Consider the following 16,667-nt stretch of genomic DNA (forward strand, 5'->3'; position numbering starts at 1 on the left):
ATAGATATAATCATGTATGTGAATAGCAAAAGAACTACAGTCAGGGAAACGCAGGGCTGTGTATTTCCAGATGTGTACCTCTGACCAGAATAGTTCAACTTTTATTTGTTTTACACGTTGAGCTTTCATAAAATAATTATTTGACAAGAATTCAAAGGATTTGAAATTTGAAAGCCTCTACTAATAAACCAGAGAATAAGTGAAAACAAGTTGGAAAGTGGAACTGCTAAAATCTATGAATAAGAGAGAATCAAATCAGATGGGCAACAGAATGAAACAGGGAACAGTAAATACTTGTGTTGATAGTTATTATTGTTGGAACTAATATCATTAACTAAACTAGCTGCAGAGACTAAAGAGTAGCTTTCAGCAACAGATACACCAAAGGCCAAAGGCAAAGAGTTTTGTTGCTATTTTTCTTAATTGATAAGGCATGTGATTTGATAAAATATTTACTCTAGCTGCATCTTATAAAATTTATTACAAAAAAAAAAGCTTTCTTTACCTAACTGAGCTGCTGGATTTCAAAGACTATACTGCACATAGAAGCATAACTAATGCATACTTTAAAAAATCTACTCAAGAGCTCCCTGCAGGTGAGTAATAAGTGGGCGGTGCCCATCCTGTGTGAGGTGCCCGGCTCCTGGTGTGGCCGTGTCCTCCCTGAGGCCTCTTCCCAGGAACGGACCAGACACCTTGCTCTTGTTCAGGTGGTCTACTTCTTCCAGTCAATATGTCGTTAGAAGCTCCAGAAGACAGGATGAGAAAATTTAAATACCGAGGCAAAGATGCATCTATGATTCGACAGCACCGGATAGCAGTCAACGTGCAGCTCCGAAAGGCCAAGAAAGATGAGCAGGTCTTAAAGAGAAGAAATATCACCAATCTCTGCTCTCACTCCGCTTCTGGAGAAGAAACCAAAGGGGTCAAGCTCACGCTGGAAGAAATAATCAGTGGTGTGAATGCCTCAGATCCCATCATATGTTTCCAGGCCACCCAGGCAGCCAGGAAAATGCTGTCCCGGGAAAAGAATCCTCCTCTAAAATGGGTTGTTGAAGCAGGACTCATTCCAAAGCTGGTGGAATTCCTGGCATCATCATTGCATCCCTGTTTGCAGTTTGAGGCAGCATGGGCTCTGACCAACATTGCTTCAGGGACCTCAGACCAGACTCGAGCTGTTGTGGAAGGGGGCGCCGTCAAGCCCTTGGTTGAGCTCCTGTCTTCCCCCAACCTAACTGTGTGTGAACAGGCAGTGTGGGCCCTTGGTAATATAGCAGGTGATGGTGCAGAATTCAGAGACTCTGTTATCTCGAGTAATGCCATCCCACATCTACTGGCCCTGATATCATCAACCACACCAATTACGTTTCTGCGGAACATCACATGGACCCTGTCCAACCTGTGCCGAAACAGGAACCCGTACCCCTGCAAAAAAGCTGTGGAGCAAATGTTGCCCGTCCTCTCCCAGCTCCTGCAGCACCAAGACAATGAGGTGCTCTCTGACACCTGCTGGGCTCTGTCCTACCTCACCGAGAGCTGCATCGAGCGCATTGGCCAAGTGGTTGACATGGGGGTGTTGCCCAGGCTGGTTCAGCTCATGACCAGCTCAGAACTCAATATCTTGACCCCCTCTCTCCGCACTGTGGGGAACATCGTCACGGGAAGCGATCACCAGACCCAGCTGGCCATTGAGGCGGGAATACTGAGTGTGCTGCCCCAGCTCCTGCTGTACCCCAAGTCCTCCATCCAGAAGGAGGCAGCCTGGACCCTGAGCAATGTGGCCGCGGGGCCGCAGCAGCACATCCAGCAGCTGATCGACTGCAACGTCCTGCCGCCCATGTTGGCTCTGCTGAAAAATGGAGAGTTTAAAGTCCGGAAGGAGGCTCTCTGGGTGGTGGCTAACTTCACAAATGGGGGCACCGTGCGTCAGCTGATCCACCTTGCCTATTCTGGAGTCTTGGAGCCACTGGTGAACCTGCTCACCATCCCAGACGCCAAATTTGTTCTCATCATCCTTGACATCATCTCTTTTCTCCTCCAGGCAGCAGAGAAGCTTTCTAAGAAGGAATGCCTGTGTCTTCTGATCGAGGAACCTGGTGGGGTTGATAGAATCAAAACCTTGCAATTTCATGAGAACCCTCACGTTGCCCTGACTGCTATGAACATTATTGAGAAGTACTTCTCTGAGGAAGAAGATAGTGGACCAATATTACAATCCTTGGACTAAGATCATGAATGCATAAAGCACTTAAAATAAAACTACCAAAGCTCCACAACTTCTAAACCAAGGACCAAACCCTAAAGGGTAACTTCTTTAAGAAGCAACACTCCTATATTTTGGTGTATCACGGGTATAATGCTTTTAAAACTGAATGCTAATAAAATTTTTCACACTCAAAAAAAAAAAAAAAAATCTACTCAAGCCTGGCCGTTTTGTTCAGTGATTGAGCATCGATCTATGAACCAGGAGGTCACAGTTCAATTCCCCATCAAGGCACATATCCAGGTTGTGGGTTCAATCCCCGGGCGGGGGTGGGGGGGCGGGGCTGTCCAGGAGGCATCCAATCAATGATTCTCTCACATCATTGATGTTTCTCTCTCTCTCTCCCTTCCTCTTTGAAATCAATAAAAATATATTTTTTAAAACTATTCAAAAGACTAATTAGAAGGTTACACTCCTGTCATGTGGAAATAATTGGGGAGGGAGTGTATACTAGTAGAACCAGTGACAGGTTTGAGGAAAGAGTCCAAAAATACCCCTGGCCTAAGGAGAAGCAGTTCTCAGGAGAGAGGACTGGGTAGCTCAGTTGGTTAGTGTGTCCTACAGATACACCAGGGCTGTGGGTTCAATCCGCAGTCGGGCACATATAAGAATCAACCAATGAATGCATAAAGAAGTGGAAAAACAAATCAATGTCTCTCTCTCCTCTCCCCTCCCTTCCACTCTCTCTAAGAATCAATAGAAAAATATCCTCAGGTGAGGATTAATAAAAATAAAAAAACATTGTGAATATTGTGAACAAACAAAAAAAGTCATAGATACATATGACTATCTCCTATATTTCAGTTCCTATGCTCGACCTGGAGATACAGCCATAAACAAATAGACAGGGCACCATTCTCCAGAAGACTTAGGAAGGGAAACAGACAATTACAAGTAAACAAGTAAATACATAACATATCTGGTGGTGCTAAGTCATGAAGTGTAGAAAAATAAAGGAGGGTAAGGAAGATGATGAAAACACCGTGGGGGAGGGGCTCTTTTATTTAAGGTCGTAGAAAAGCCCTCTCTGAAATGAAGACATTTTAGCTGAGAGCTGAAAGAGCTGAGGCGGAGTTGTTCTGGGAAGAGGTAACAGAGGTAAATACCATTATTAGACCCATCCTACATTTCCCTTTCTCCTTTCCTGTAAGCAACATAATGACAACACTGAGGAAATGTTGCAACACAATATGTAAAATTTGAGTCATTTGTGTTTCATTTACAGAATTCTATGTTTTTATTACAGAATTAATAATGTTTTGTAAACCACTCAAACACTATACAGCGGGGCCTTGACTTACGAGTTTAATTCATTCTGAGACCGAGCTCGTTAAGGAGCGCGTTAACTCAAATTACTCTGTCAACTCAATGCAAAAAATCCTCCGAGAGACAGCTGGTATCTCAAAAAACTCGTTAGTCGGGACACTCGTAAGTCAAGGACCCACGGTAGAAGTATGTTAAGAAAAAGTGAACACATCCCTTAATCCCACTTTCCAAAGGTTACCATCATTAATGCGTGTGTCCTTCTAAGAATTTTATTATACAAGCATATTATTTTGTAGAAATAGGAAGGGTAATTTCATATATGTGAAAATTAAGTGTGAATACCATTTGACCTGCTGATACCAGTAGCCTGGATGAAGCAGTGTGAGTGAAAATAAGATGTGTCACTTCTGGGGTGAGGCAGTAAAGAGCCCACACAGTCCAGTTTCTTTTTCCCCAGTTACTGTGAGGGGAACCTCCACATTCCAGACGCAGCTACCAGATGGTGGGGCCTGATTGACTCTCTGGAGCAGCGCTCTGCCCTCCCCACCTCTGGCTTGCATTAGGAGTGAGAAATAAAATTATGTTAAGTCTCTGAGTTCTGGAGATTGCTTGTTATTGCAGCATTGTTATTGCAGCAACTAATGCAGAGAGGTTAAGAAAATGCCCAAGTGTTTGTAGCTACCAACAGGAAGAGCTAGATTCAAACCCAACTTTGAGTACAGAGTCCCCTCTCTGTTATACTGCTCTCCATAAAATGTCATGTTTGACCTTAATAAACTATCTGGCAAGATAGGTATTACTAGCCTCCTGTGACAGAAAAGGAAACTGAAATTTAGAGATAAGGTCATTTACTAGGTGTACCAGTTAATAATGAGGATTTTTTCCAATGGATGGAGTTACACATATGTTGATATATATGCAATTTTATATGTATGCTATTTTGTTGTATTGACAGCAAGCTTCAAAACTTCATATGTCAAATTTGTTGAAGGTGTTAACATCATAGATATTTTTATCCTTAAAAATGTCAAATTTCGTGCCAAAAAAAGAGCATTTGCGGGAAGTTTTAATTCATTATTTTGAAGAAAAAGTTATCATATACTTTGGGAAGCTTACGGTGAACATGCTCCATCTCAAGATACTTGTGAACGCTGGTTTAAACGCTTTAAAAGTGATGATTTCGATGTGAAAGACAAAGAACGTCCAGGTCATCTGAAAAACTTTGAAGACCAACAATTAGAAGCATTATTGGATGAAGATGTGTGTCAAACTCAAAAACAACTTGCAGAAAGATTAAACATTGCTCAACAAAAAATTTCCAATCATTTACAAGCAATGGGAAAGATTTCAAAGGAAGGAAAATGGGTGGCACATCAACTGACCGAAAGACAAATGGAAAACCATAAAGTCATCAGTAAAATGTTGCTTCAACGGCAAGAAAGAAAGTCTTTTTTGTATCAAATTGTGACTGGCGATGAAAAGTGGATTTATTTTGAGAATCCCAAATGCACAAATTCTTGGGTTGATCCAGGTCAACCATCAACATCGACTGCAAGGCCACATCGCTTCAGAAAGAAGACAATGCTCTGCGTTTGGTGGGATCAGGAAGGTGTGGTGTATGATGAGCTTCTAAGATTAGGTGAAACCGTTAATTCTGATCACTGCCAACAACAAATAATCAATTTGAACCACGCTTTGATCATAAAATGACCAGAATGTGCCAGAAGACACGGCAAAGTAATTTTGCTTCAAGATGACGCACCATCACACACTTCAAAACCAGTTAAACACACATTAAAAGATCTTGTCTGGGAAGTATTATCCCACCTGCCATATTCACCAGACGTTGCTCCTTCAGATTACCACTTGTTCCGATCGATGGCACACACACTATCTGAGCAGCACTTCAGAACATACGAAGAAGTGGAAAATTGGGTCTCTGAATGGTTTGCCTCAAAACAAGAAAAGTTCTATTGGGACAGTATCCACAAATTACCTGAAAGATGGGGAAACTGTGTAGCTAGCGATGGACATGACTTTGATGTTTCTCTGGAAATTATCGTGTTTTCTTTGATTACAAAATCTGCCATTATTAACCAGGACACCTAGTAGATGCCCATCTAGCTTAGCTCGGAGAGCATGAGACTATTAGCGATCATGTGATTTGTCCAAGAACACACAGCTGGCAAGTAGCAGAGCTGGGATACAAGCTACCTACCCCCACAGCTCATGCCCTGCCTTCTTTCCACTGGAAATGAAGGCTCGTCCTGTTTATGTAATAACTCACAAGATGGTGTTGGTATACTCATTTATTTTAGTAATCAATATAGTCAAGAATTTTAAAACCATTTGGAGTCTCTCCCCATTTGCCTTTTGTGAGGGAGTGTTACAAAAAGCTTTTTGGCAATATTATCAATATTACCAAGAACCAATGCTGGGCAATTCACCTGTATCTCAATTTATATGTGATTAATTTGTAAATCTGGGGAATAAACTAGTGAAACATTATCTCATTTAAAATCTACCTATTTGCCACTCTCAAAATTGTGTGTGTTAAAGGAACTGGCCAAACGCTCCCCCTCTCCCACATCCAGTGGCCCAGGAGCACTGTGAGCTGACCAACAGGGCATCATGCAACAACACTCACAACGGGACCCAAGGCAATGACCCAGCCAGTGTCCACCAAGGCAGTCTCCACCAGACACAGGGAACTAAAGGCTGTTGGCAATGGATTCAAAAGAAAGGGCATCAGTTGCTTAAAAAAAGGTCAGAGGATTCTTGACATTTCTGCTTGCATCCTCGTAGGAAAAACACAGTTAGAAAAAGCATTGTCATCAGGATACAAGAGAGAGCTAAGCCTGAAATTTCAGGGAGGACAGAAAGCTCCTCTGCGATCTCGCCTTCATGAGAATAGATGGATGATAGAGACTGTTAGCTAACCGTCCAGGCTGGTTATTTTATCTCACGGCAACAGCTTATTATTATCTCTCAATGTTCAGTGGGTTGCTAGACTCAAAGTTGAGCATATATCAGGTTTACCTGAAGAGCATGTTCAAACACAAACTCCTGGGCCCCATCCTTAAAGTGTCTGACTCAGCAGGTCTGAGGGTGTCAAGAATCTCCATTTCTAACAGGGTCCCCAGGGTCCACACTTTGAGCACTATATGTTAGGAACTCTGGGGAGGACTGGGTAGTTGGAGAAAAACAATTGTAATGAAAATCACAGGAATAAAATAGATTTTTTTTTTCCTGACCAACAAAATACTTCAATGTTCAGAGTGAAAGAGCACACTGGTCATCAGAAGACATATTGAAATAAATTCTGTCTAGAATAAATAAATACCTAGAATAAAATCTAGTGAGATTGCTGAATTTCTTTTTTTAAAAATATTTTTTTATTGTCTTCAGAGAGGAAGGGAGAGGGAGAGAGAGAAACATCAATGATGAGAGAGAATCATTGATTGGCTGCCTCCTGCACGCCTCCCACTGGGGATTGAGCCTGCAACCCAGGGATGTGCCCTTGACCGGAATCGAACTCGGGACCCTTCAGTTTGCAGGCTGATGCTCTATCCACTGAGCCAAACGGGCTAGGGCAAGATTTCTGAATTTCAAAATATGTTACCTTACATGGCAAAAGGGATTTTGCAGATGTGATTAGAGGTATGGACCTTGAGCTAGGGAGAGAGCAGCCTGTTACCCACGTGTGCCTAATCTAATCAGGTGAGCACTTCAAAATGGGAAATCTTTCTCAGCTCCCGAGAAACAGAGATGGCAGCATGAGCAGGGATTGACCTGTCATTGCTAGCTTGAAAATGGAGGAAGGGACCACGAGCCAAGGAATGTGGGCAGCCTCTAGGAGCTGGAAAAGACGCAAAAATGAATTCTTCCCTAGAGCCTCCAGAAAGGAACATGGTACTGCTGACTCGCCGATGTTAGAACAACGAGACCCAATGCATTTATGTCCTACAGAACTGTAAGATAATATATGTTTTTGTTGTTTAAGCCACAAAACCCATAGCAATGTGTTACAGCAGCAATAAGAAACTGATACAGGCATAAATACCAGGGGGAGATCATCTTTGGATATCAGGTACCTATAATAGTTTTTTTCCTAAGACTTTAGAATTAAAACTAGAAATCATTCACTCCCATAGACAAAAGAGATCTAAATTCAGATATTGCTGGTTATAGCCCATTTTCCAACATACGTTCTGTAATCAGAGTACACCATTTGTAACTTTAAAAATAATGATATCAATACTAATTGAAAAGTGGAAAATCTCAGACAATTAACCTTCTGTATTTCTTGTGTTGTGCAAAAGAGGTTTTGCAGATTAACTTAATCAGGCTATGTGCTCCAACAATAAAATCATTTAAGCTTAGAAACAGTTCTTGTACCTTAACTCCTAAATTCCTTGGGTAAGATAAATGTGTACATATGACTTGGTAGATATGAAATATTCACAAATACCTAAACTTCAGCAGGAACTAGAATATGCAGAGCTGGATATCCTGATAGGGGAGTTTAAGAGACTAAGAATTTAGGCATCTGAGCTGCCTACCTAACTGAAAGGCAACCAATCTATGCCAGCAAACTAGAGAGAACCAGTCAGAGAGAGAGTAAATATTTAGGAGTTTCTGGTACAAGTTTTTATATAATTATACTAGTAGCCCTGCTCACAAATCTGTGCACCAGTAGCTCACTGCCACCCTCCTGTAGCTCTCCGCCTGCCACCCCCTCCCCTCATAGCTTGCTGCCCTGCCCCCTCCTGTAGCTCTCCACCGCCCCCTTATAGATGGCTGCGCCACCCTCCTGTTGATCTGTGATCCGGTCATTACGCGGTTGGTCATTACGTAATGACCATTTGCATATTACATCTTTATTATATAGGATGTCAAGTTTGGTTCTAGGATAATGAGGTAGAAATGATCTACTGTCTCAATTATATTCACTTGCTTTCTCTTCTTCAATGGTTCTGTTACTTATAGAAGCAAAAAAAAGAAACATAAATTTAAAGATCATGGCATTGTCCTGTCTTTAACTACTACTTTACTCTTCTCTTTACTCACCAGCAATCACTTCCCTCTATAATGAGATTTTTGGCCAAATTTGTGCTAATGGAAAGTTGCATTTTTAACTTGTTTAGAATAAAAATACTGTTTACATAGAGATCATGAACTGAGCCAGAATTCTTCCATTGATACCAACAAATTTTGGTGAAAGAAGGAAAGCTCATGCTCATCTATTGCTCTCAGTTAGGTGGGGGGACAGAAACAGACATGCCAAGAAAATGTGAGAAAGTTGCTTTACTAAAACAGGCCAAACTATTTTTTTTTTTATTGCTTAAAGTATTACAAAGGGTATTACATATGTATCCATTTTATCCCCCCGCCCTAGACAGTCCCCTAACCTCCCCTATCCCCCAGTGTCTTATGTCCATTGGTTATGCTTATATGCATGCATACAAGTCCTTTAGTTGATCTCTTACCCCCCTACCTCCTGCCCCCCAACCCTCCCCGGCCTTCCCGCTGCAGTTTGACAATCTGTTTGACTAAAACAGGCCAAACTATTTTTATAGGCAAAGTTAAAGTAGTGAAACCTCTGGGTGATCCAAGGAGATAAAGGAGCTCAAACTTTATAAACTCGCCATTGTACTACTGATGATAGTTACTAGGGGCCCAGTGCATGAATCCATGCACCTTGAAAGGAGCTGTGGGCCACAAGGTGGCGGTGGGCACAGGGGCAGGTCTCAGCCCAGCTCCTCCCACCACAGCCCCCGGTCCCCTGTCTGCCGGCAGCCCTGATCCCACCACCACTGCTCCCACGCATTGACTGTGCCAGCCCTGCCCACACCCACTGATGGCGCAGAGAGATTGGGCCAGCACCAGCAGTTGGTGAGAGTGGGGACAGCACTGTCAGGTGCAAGTGGCCGCTGCTGCCCCAATCACCCCTCAGGAGCAAGGAGAGGTGGAGAAGCCCTCAGAGGCGATCAGGGCCTGCAGCTGCTGCTCGCACCGCTAAGAGCACCAAGCGATTGGGGCCGGCACCAGGCACCAGCAGCGGTGCAAGTGGCAGCTCCAGTGCCAGCAGTGGGTGCAAGTGGGGCCAGCCCCGGTAGTGGGTGCGAGCAGGGGCCAGCCCTGGCAGCATGTGCCAGTGCCTGGTGGGACGACTGTGCACAGAAACAAAGAATTTTCAGTAACCACCAGAAGCTCACCCCAATGACAGCAACCGGTGCCCCACCTTGGTCTGGTGCCCTCACTCACCTGCTCCACTATCCTGCCGTGACCAACACCCACCATGTTTCGAGCTCTGACACCTGCTGCTGATGCCCACCATGTTTCAAGCACACCCCCTGGTGGTCAGTGCATGTCATAGAGACTAGTTGTTCAGTTGTTCAGTTGTTCAGTTGTTCAGCCATTTAGTCTATTTGCATATTAGGGTTTTATATAGAGAGACTAGAAGCCCGGTGCACAAAAATTTGTGCACTCGGGGGGAAGAGGGAGCCCCTCAGCCTGGCCTGTGCCCACTCGCAGTCTGGGACCCCTCGGGAGATAACGCCCTGCTGGCTTAGGCCTGCTCCCGGGTGGCAGAGGGCAGGCCCAATCCCTAGGTGCAGCCCCTGGTCGGGCTCAGAGCAGGGCCGATTGGGGAGTTGGGGCGTCGCCCCCTGTCATGCACAGAGCAGGGCGGATCGGGAGGTTGCGATGCCACCCCCAGTCACACTCAGGGTAGGGCCGATTGGGGAGTTGGGGCACCGCCCTCTGTCACACTCAAGGCAGGGTCGATGGGGAGGTTGCAGCGCCAGCCCCTGTCACGCACAGAGCAGGGCCCATCAGGGGGTTGAGGAGCTCCCCCCTGTCACTCAGAGAGTAGGGCCGATAGGGGAGTTGGGGCACCGCCCCCTGTCACACACAGAGCAGGGCAGATCAGTGGGTTGGGGTGCCACCCTCTATCACCCACAGAGCAGGGCCGATCAGGGGGTTGGGATGCCACCACTCTCACACTCAGGGCAGGGCTAGTGGGGAGGTTATGGCTCTACCCTGTCACACACAGAGCAGGGCCCATGGGGGGGGGGGTTGGGGCGCCGCACCCTGTCACACACAGAGCAGGGCCGATCAGGGGTTGGGGAGCTCCCCCGTATCAGGAACAGAGCAGGGCTGATCAGGAGGTTGGAGCGCCTTCCCCTGTCATGAACAGAGCAGGACGGATAGGGAGGTTGTGGCCCCACCTCCTGTCACACACAGAGCCGCAGGGAGATCAGGGGGTTTGGGCACTGCCCCCTGTCACGCTGATCCCAGTGCCGGGAGGCATATTACCCTTTTACTATATAGGATAGAGGCCTGGTGCATGGGTGGGGCTGGCTGGTTTGCCCTGAAGGGTGTTATGGATCAGGGTTGGGGTCCCCACTGGGGTGCCTGGCCAGCCTGGGTGAGGGGCTGAGGGCTGTTTGCAGCTGGTCACACATCCTTCAGGGTGGGGGTCCCCACTGGGGTGCCTGGCCAGTCTGGGTGAGGGGCTGAGGGCTGTTTTCAGGCTGGCGGGTGACGGAAGCTCCCAACCGCTCCTTTTTTTCTTTTTCTTTTTTAAATTCTGGGCCAGCTTTAGCTCTGAGGCTCCAGCTCTTAGGCCTCCGCTGCTGAAAGTAGGTAATCGAAACAATGTATAACTCCAGCTCTGACTCCAGCTCTGAGATCCCAGCTCCCTGAAAGCTGGTTTCTGGGGTTTTGTTTAGCTTCTATATTTGTTAAAATGTTTCAAACTGCAGGCTCAGAGGCCGGCAAGGCAGGCGGGGAACATTGGAATCCTCCGTCACTGAAGCAAGCAAGCCTCATGTTAGTTTCAAGCTGCCTGGCTGCCGGCCGCCATCTTGGCTGACAGTTAATTTGCATATCTCCCTGATTAGCCAATGGGAAGGGTAGCGGTCGTACGCCAATTACCATGTTTCTCTTTTATTAGATTAGATTATACAGTTGATTGGGTTTTTTTAACCAATGTTGCATCGATTGCATTTTATTATAAACACTGCTTCAGTGAATAAACCTCCCCATAGCCTTTCAGGATTTTTAACTCAACCTGGACAGCCCATCACAAAGCCTTTCATGACTTAACACATGAACACTGGGCAGAGCAAAGGCAACAGAAAGCAGTGTTAGACCTTCCTTGGATGTCAGCATTTAAAGAGGCTTAATAGTGTTTGGAGGCAATATCACTCATCTCTTGTGTGAATTCTTATTACTTTACTAGAGGCCCAGTGCATGAAATTCATGCACTTGGAGGGTCCATCAGCCTGGTTTGTGCCCTCTCGCAGTCCAGGACCCCTCAAGGGATGTCCACCTGTCAGCTTAGGCCTGCTCCCCACAGCAGTTGGACATCCTTAGTGCTGCTGCGGAGGCCCGCGAGGCTCCCACCACCGCTGCTGCACTTGCCAGCTGTGAGCCCAGCTTCTGGCTGAGCGGCGCTCCCCCTGTGAGAGTGCACTGACCACCAGGGGGCAGCTCCTGCATTGAGCATCTGCCCCCTGGTGGTTAGTGTGTGTCATAGCAACTGGTCATTCCGCCATTCGGTCGATTTGCAATATTAGCATTTTATTATATAGGATTACCAAAATAATACAGTTTATTGTAGAAATTGTAGAAATATAGTCAAGCAAAAGAATAAAGTCATTCTTAATCCTGATCTATAGATTTTTTTTCTCTATAATATATTGTGACATTTTTTCAGTCATTAGTCTTAAACATCATTTTAAAAAATCTTCACTGTTGTAAGTATTACATATGTCCCTCAATTTCCTCCCATTGACTCCTTCTAGCCTGTCCCCCACCCCAGGCCTTTACCACACTATTCATGTCCATGGGTTATCCATATATGTATGCAAATTCTTTGATTGATCTCTTCCCACCCACCCACCCACCCCCACCTTCCCTCTGAGATTCAACAATCTGTTCCATGGTTCTATGTCTCTGGATCTATTTTGTTCATCAGTTTATTTTGTTCATTAGATTCTACATATGAGTGAGAACAGCACCCTAATACTCCATTATATAAACCTACCAATGTTTATTTAATTCATCCTCCATTCCAGAAATTTTAATTTATTTTTAATATGTTTTGCTAAAAATAAAGCTGAAATAATATTAGTTTATTTATTAATTTTATAAATATCTACTAATTTGGTTTATTATAATCCTACCCCCTTTTCCAACCTTTGTAATTAACCCAAAAGTTAATTTGCTCCAAACCTGAAAATCTCTCAGCATTGGTTGTGTTATCTTAAGCAAGCTCTCTCCTGGAGTGCCTGTGTCCAGGAACTGATAAGTAGTCAGTGTTCTTGGGTCTGACAGCTGACTCTCTTATTCAGGGTGTGGGGCAAATGGAGTCAATGTCATGGGTTTCAAGCTATATATAAAGAGTCCAGTTAGTTACATATCTGTAGACTGTTTCTCTAACTCCAAACAACTGTTTTTTAAACGTTGGCTATAAGTTTTAAAGAACTGGGCAAAGAATAGGAGTGATCAATACTAGTACAAATACTAGTATAAATCCATCACCACTAAAGGAAAGATAATGTGTTAACATCTTCATCTTCCCCATGGAAAAGCTCAGGAAGGTATTTGTGTCGAATGACATAAGTTGGTGAGGCTGGCCCAGCTGGTTTGGCCCAGTGGATAGAACGTCTTCCTGCCGACTGAAGGGTCCCTGGTTCGATTCCTGTTAGGGCACATGCCTGGGTTGTGGGCTCTGTCCCCAGTGGGGGATGTGTAGGAGGCAGCCCATCCATGATTCTCTCTCATCATTGATGTTTCTGTCTCTCTCTCCCTCTCCCTTCCTCCCTGTAATCGATAAAAATGTTTTTTAAAACAATTGGTGAGGCTGCTTACCAGTATTTTTTCATAGAATTACTACATCTCAGATCAAGGCAATACTTAAGATCTTTAAGAACAATTGTTCTCTCATCCACTTGTTTTATACAACCATGTTTTCTGCCAGTCATCAAGAAATGAATTAGAATACTGCACAACCTGTTCTTCTTTGGGCCTGTTGGTCAGAGTCCCCACTCTCCATGCTCCAGAACATGAGGAACAGCCCCTGCCTAGCATCAGGTGGTCCAACTACAGTTGAATTGGTTGCTTTTTTTTACCTGCTTCAGAAAAACAAACATGTCCCAAGAATCCCTTCATCATTTTATATTCTACTAGTTTTATCTAATAATAAATGTTTATAGATTGTTTTTTCTATTTTACTCCTTCAAAATGTATCAAATAAAAACATGAAAGACATATTATCAGATTATTTTAAGAAGTAATCTCCTCCCTGTGAACAACCACTGCAAAAACAAACAACAAGGCAAAACAAGTTGATCTCTGTTCCTTTTTATTTCAGTCAAATGCATGGGATAATCTCATTCATCAGAACTTGAAGACTCAGAGGCAAGAAGCATTGACCACCCTCTTTCCTTTACCCTCCACCCCCAGCATAGCCAATTACATACATTCAGTCTGGACCTTCTTTTCCTGTCCCATTGCATTCCAGATCTCAAATCCTTGTTACCTCTCTCTCCTGAACTTCCTTAAGGACCTCCCAAAAACCCTCTGCCTCTGTTCTTTACCTTCTATAAACCATGCTTCACACAGAGTTACACTAAAAATCTAGCCTTGAGGGTAGAGTTAGCTGGATTCCTAAAGTCCATTCCTTGCCCACCTTCTTCCTGCAATGGTCTCTGTTGCCCACGGAATAAAATCTAAACCCTACATAATAGGTAAGGCCCCCATAATTTAGGCTCAGCATCTCCTGTCTCAATCCCCCATATAATTGTCCTGCCCCTCCTCCTTCTCAACTCTAACCTCAACCCCACCACAGCTTGTACATGCACTATAATTTTCCATCTTTGCTTCCACTGTTTTCTCTACCTAGGATATATTTCTTCTTCATCTCAATATTTCCTAATTTTGCCCTCCCCTTGAAGCTTTGGTCCCTCCACTTCAAGTCAGAAATCATCTCTTCTTTGCCTATGTACCAGGCTACTTCATTTTTATGTCTATCACATCCCCCATCAAAAGCTGACTGACAGTACAGTCGTGTGTGCCTTGTCCTTTAATCACACAGAGCTTTGCTTGTACTGAAACTTGATCAATAGCATGTTTCTTAATTGAACTCAAAAGGGCCAAACTAGAAGAAAGGGGAGCTAGGGGTGAGAGAGTGATATTCCATTAAAATGAAAGGTCATCATTTATAATTTGACAAAATTTAGATTCATTTATTCTACCCAATAGCTACTGGTTAGACCAAAAAAAAAATCTCTAAGCGACAAGGTTAATGACAAAAGCATTTCCATTCTTTTCACAATTTTTATTTCAAAATCTTTGTTTTATTCTCCTGGGATATTTCCAAGCAAAAGCTGGAAGATTGGCTAAAACTGAGTCATGGTGTCCACATGCTTTATCTTTAGTGCACTGTCCAGAGCAGTGTAGACCGGAATTATCCATCCACATGCCAATAGCCACAGAAAGCCTACCTGTGACTCACCTGCCTTTTGAGCCAACAGTCTGAGTAAGGAATAGAAGAAGCTGAGGTCACCACTTGATCATGTGGATGGTTTTTCACCTCCTCCATTCCAAACATATCATGCAGGGAATTGATTCTACTTATTAGCATCCTAACTTATACCTCCAGCTGTATAACCCTGGGAAAATTGCTATGCCTATCTGTACTTTAGTTTCCTCACCTCTTCAAAGGGAATAATAACAGTATCTACTTTCATGTTCCCCACTACTATAAATAGTATATTACTTAATTTACACATGTAAAATACAATTACTGGCCAGAGTAAGCATGCTCAATAAATATTATTTTTAAATAAAACTAAAACTAATATTAGTTTTTCACTATTACTATTGTTTTAATTACTGAAAACACATAGAAAAGCATAACTGAAATCAATGGTATAAAGAAGACAACAGCATAATTTATGTTTTCAGTGGGAACATCTGTACACATAATCATCAAGACCCAATCAAAAGTAATAAAATCCAGATCTGCACTCATCAGATTCACCTGGCAAAAGTTCTAAGTATCTTTATGCACGAAAGTTAATATATGATTTTTCATTTCACCCCCCAGGACAGCTCTTTAATGTTTAATTTATCTAGTACTTTAATCCTAGTCCCCATGAAACCCTGGGTAGGCTAATTAATATGATACCAACTGGCACATTATCCTCCTTCCCCCAACAGTCTTTTAGGTAAAAATGAGGAAGAGGTAAGAAAGGAAGATAGGGACTCTCTAACAATCAGTGGTAAATATGGGCAGAAGATGAACAGTCCAAACCAAGCAAAGCACCGGACAAACTGTCATCTGATTCATTTTCTTAATAACTGTGCATTGACTTTAGTGACCAACAAAATGAAGATGTCTTTTAAATTATGTGTTTTCAGTAACACAGCATAAGGAGTGATTTGAATTTGGTGTAGTTGAATTTCTACAGCTCTTTAGACTATAACTCTATCCCCAAATGGTAAAATAATCAGCATGTTCCATAAAACAAAATGTCATTTGATTTCTAGCAAAAAAAATAATAAATTCTTGGCTTTCCTAGAGTGGTATTTGGAAAGCTGTATTAGAATAAATTTTATTAGCCTGAAAAAGACAGTAAATGAGCATCCCAGCTGTTATTCCATGGAATAAAGCAATGTGATTGTCTTTCTTAGGTGTTTTCTTCATGTTTCATTGTATTTATTTAATCATCAAATGCCAACTAGTCCTTCCCAAACGTGAATTTTAAAACTTACCTTTAAAGAGTTGGATTTGAGGGGAAAGTGGCAATGTTCCTAAAGAGTCAAGATATACTAATATATTTTATTAACTGTCTCTGCATATTTGACGTTCAAAACTATTGTTTTTCCACTTCTGGAATTTGTATCAGAAATGTGTGTATCTTAAGAAAAACATGTTTTTAAAGTACAATCAAGAAAATGCCTGCTAATTCTCTAGGTATCTCATACTGATGTTGTGGCCTTAGCAGAGAAATCAACAATATAGCGAACTTGTTTGGGGCTTTACAATAATTTGACATGGTGGCAATTTAGAGAACACCCTCGAGTAAGAGATGAACAACACTGAAAACTAGTAGCCCATGCT

The 16,667-nt window shown here is 43.2% G+C and overlaps 1 protein-coding gene across 1 annotated transcript; it reads left to right on the forward strand.

Annotated features, from left to right (window-relative positions):
- Window positions 1-733: 733 nt before the first annotated feature.
- On the forward strand, window positions 734-2,227 carry LOC132229310 (importin subunit alpha-8-like). Its single transcript, XM_059686020.1, has one exon. It carries the CDS (start codon window positions 734-736, stop codon window positions 2,225-2,227), a length of 1,494 nt encoding a protein of 497 aa, XP_059542003.1.
- The last annotated feature ends 14,440 nt before the right edge of the window (window positions 2,228-16,667 follow it).

This window comes from Myotis daubentonii, chromosome 3 (assembly GCF_963259705.1).
Source record: "Myotis daubentonii chromosome 3, mMyoDau2.1, whole genome shotgun sequence".
In the NCBI taxonomy this organism is placed as follows: Eukaryota; Metazoa; Chordata; class Mammalia; order Chiroptera; family Vespertilionidae; genus Myotis; species Myotis daubentonii.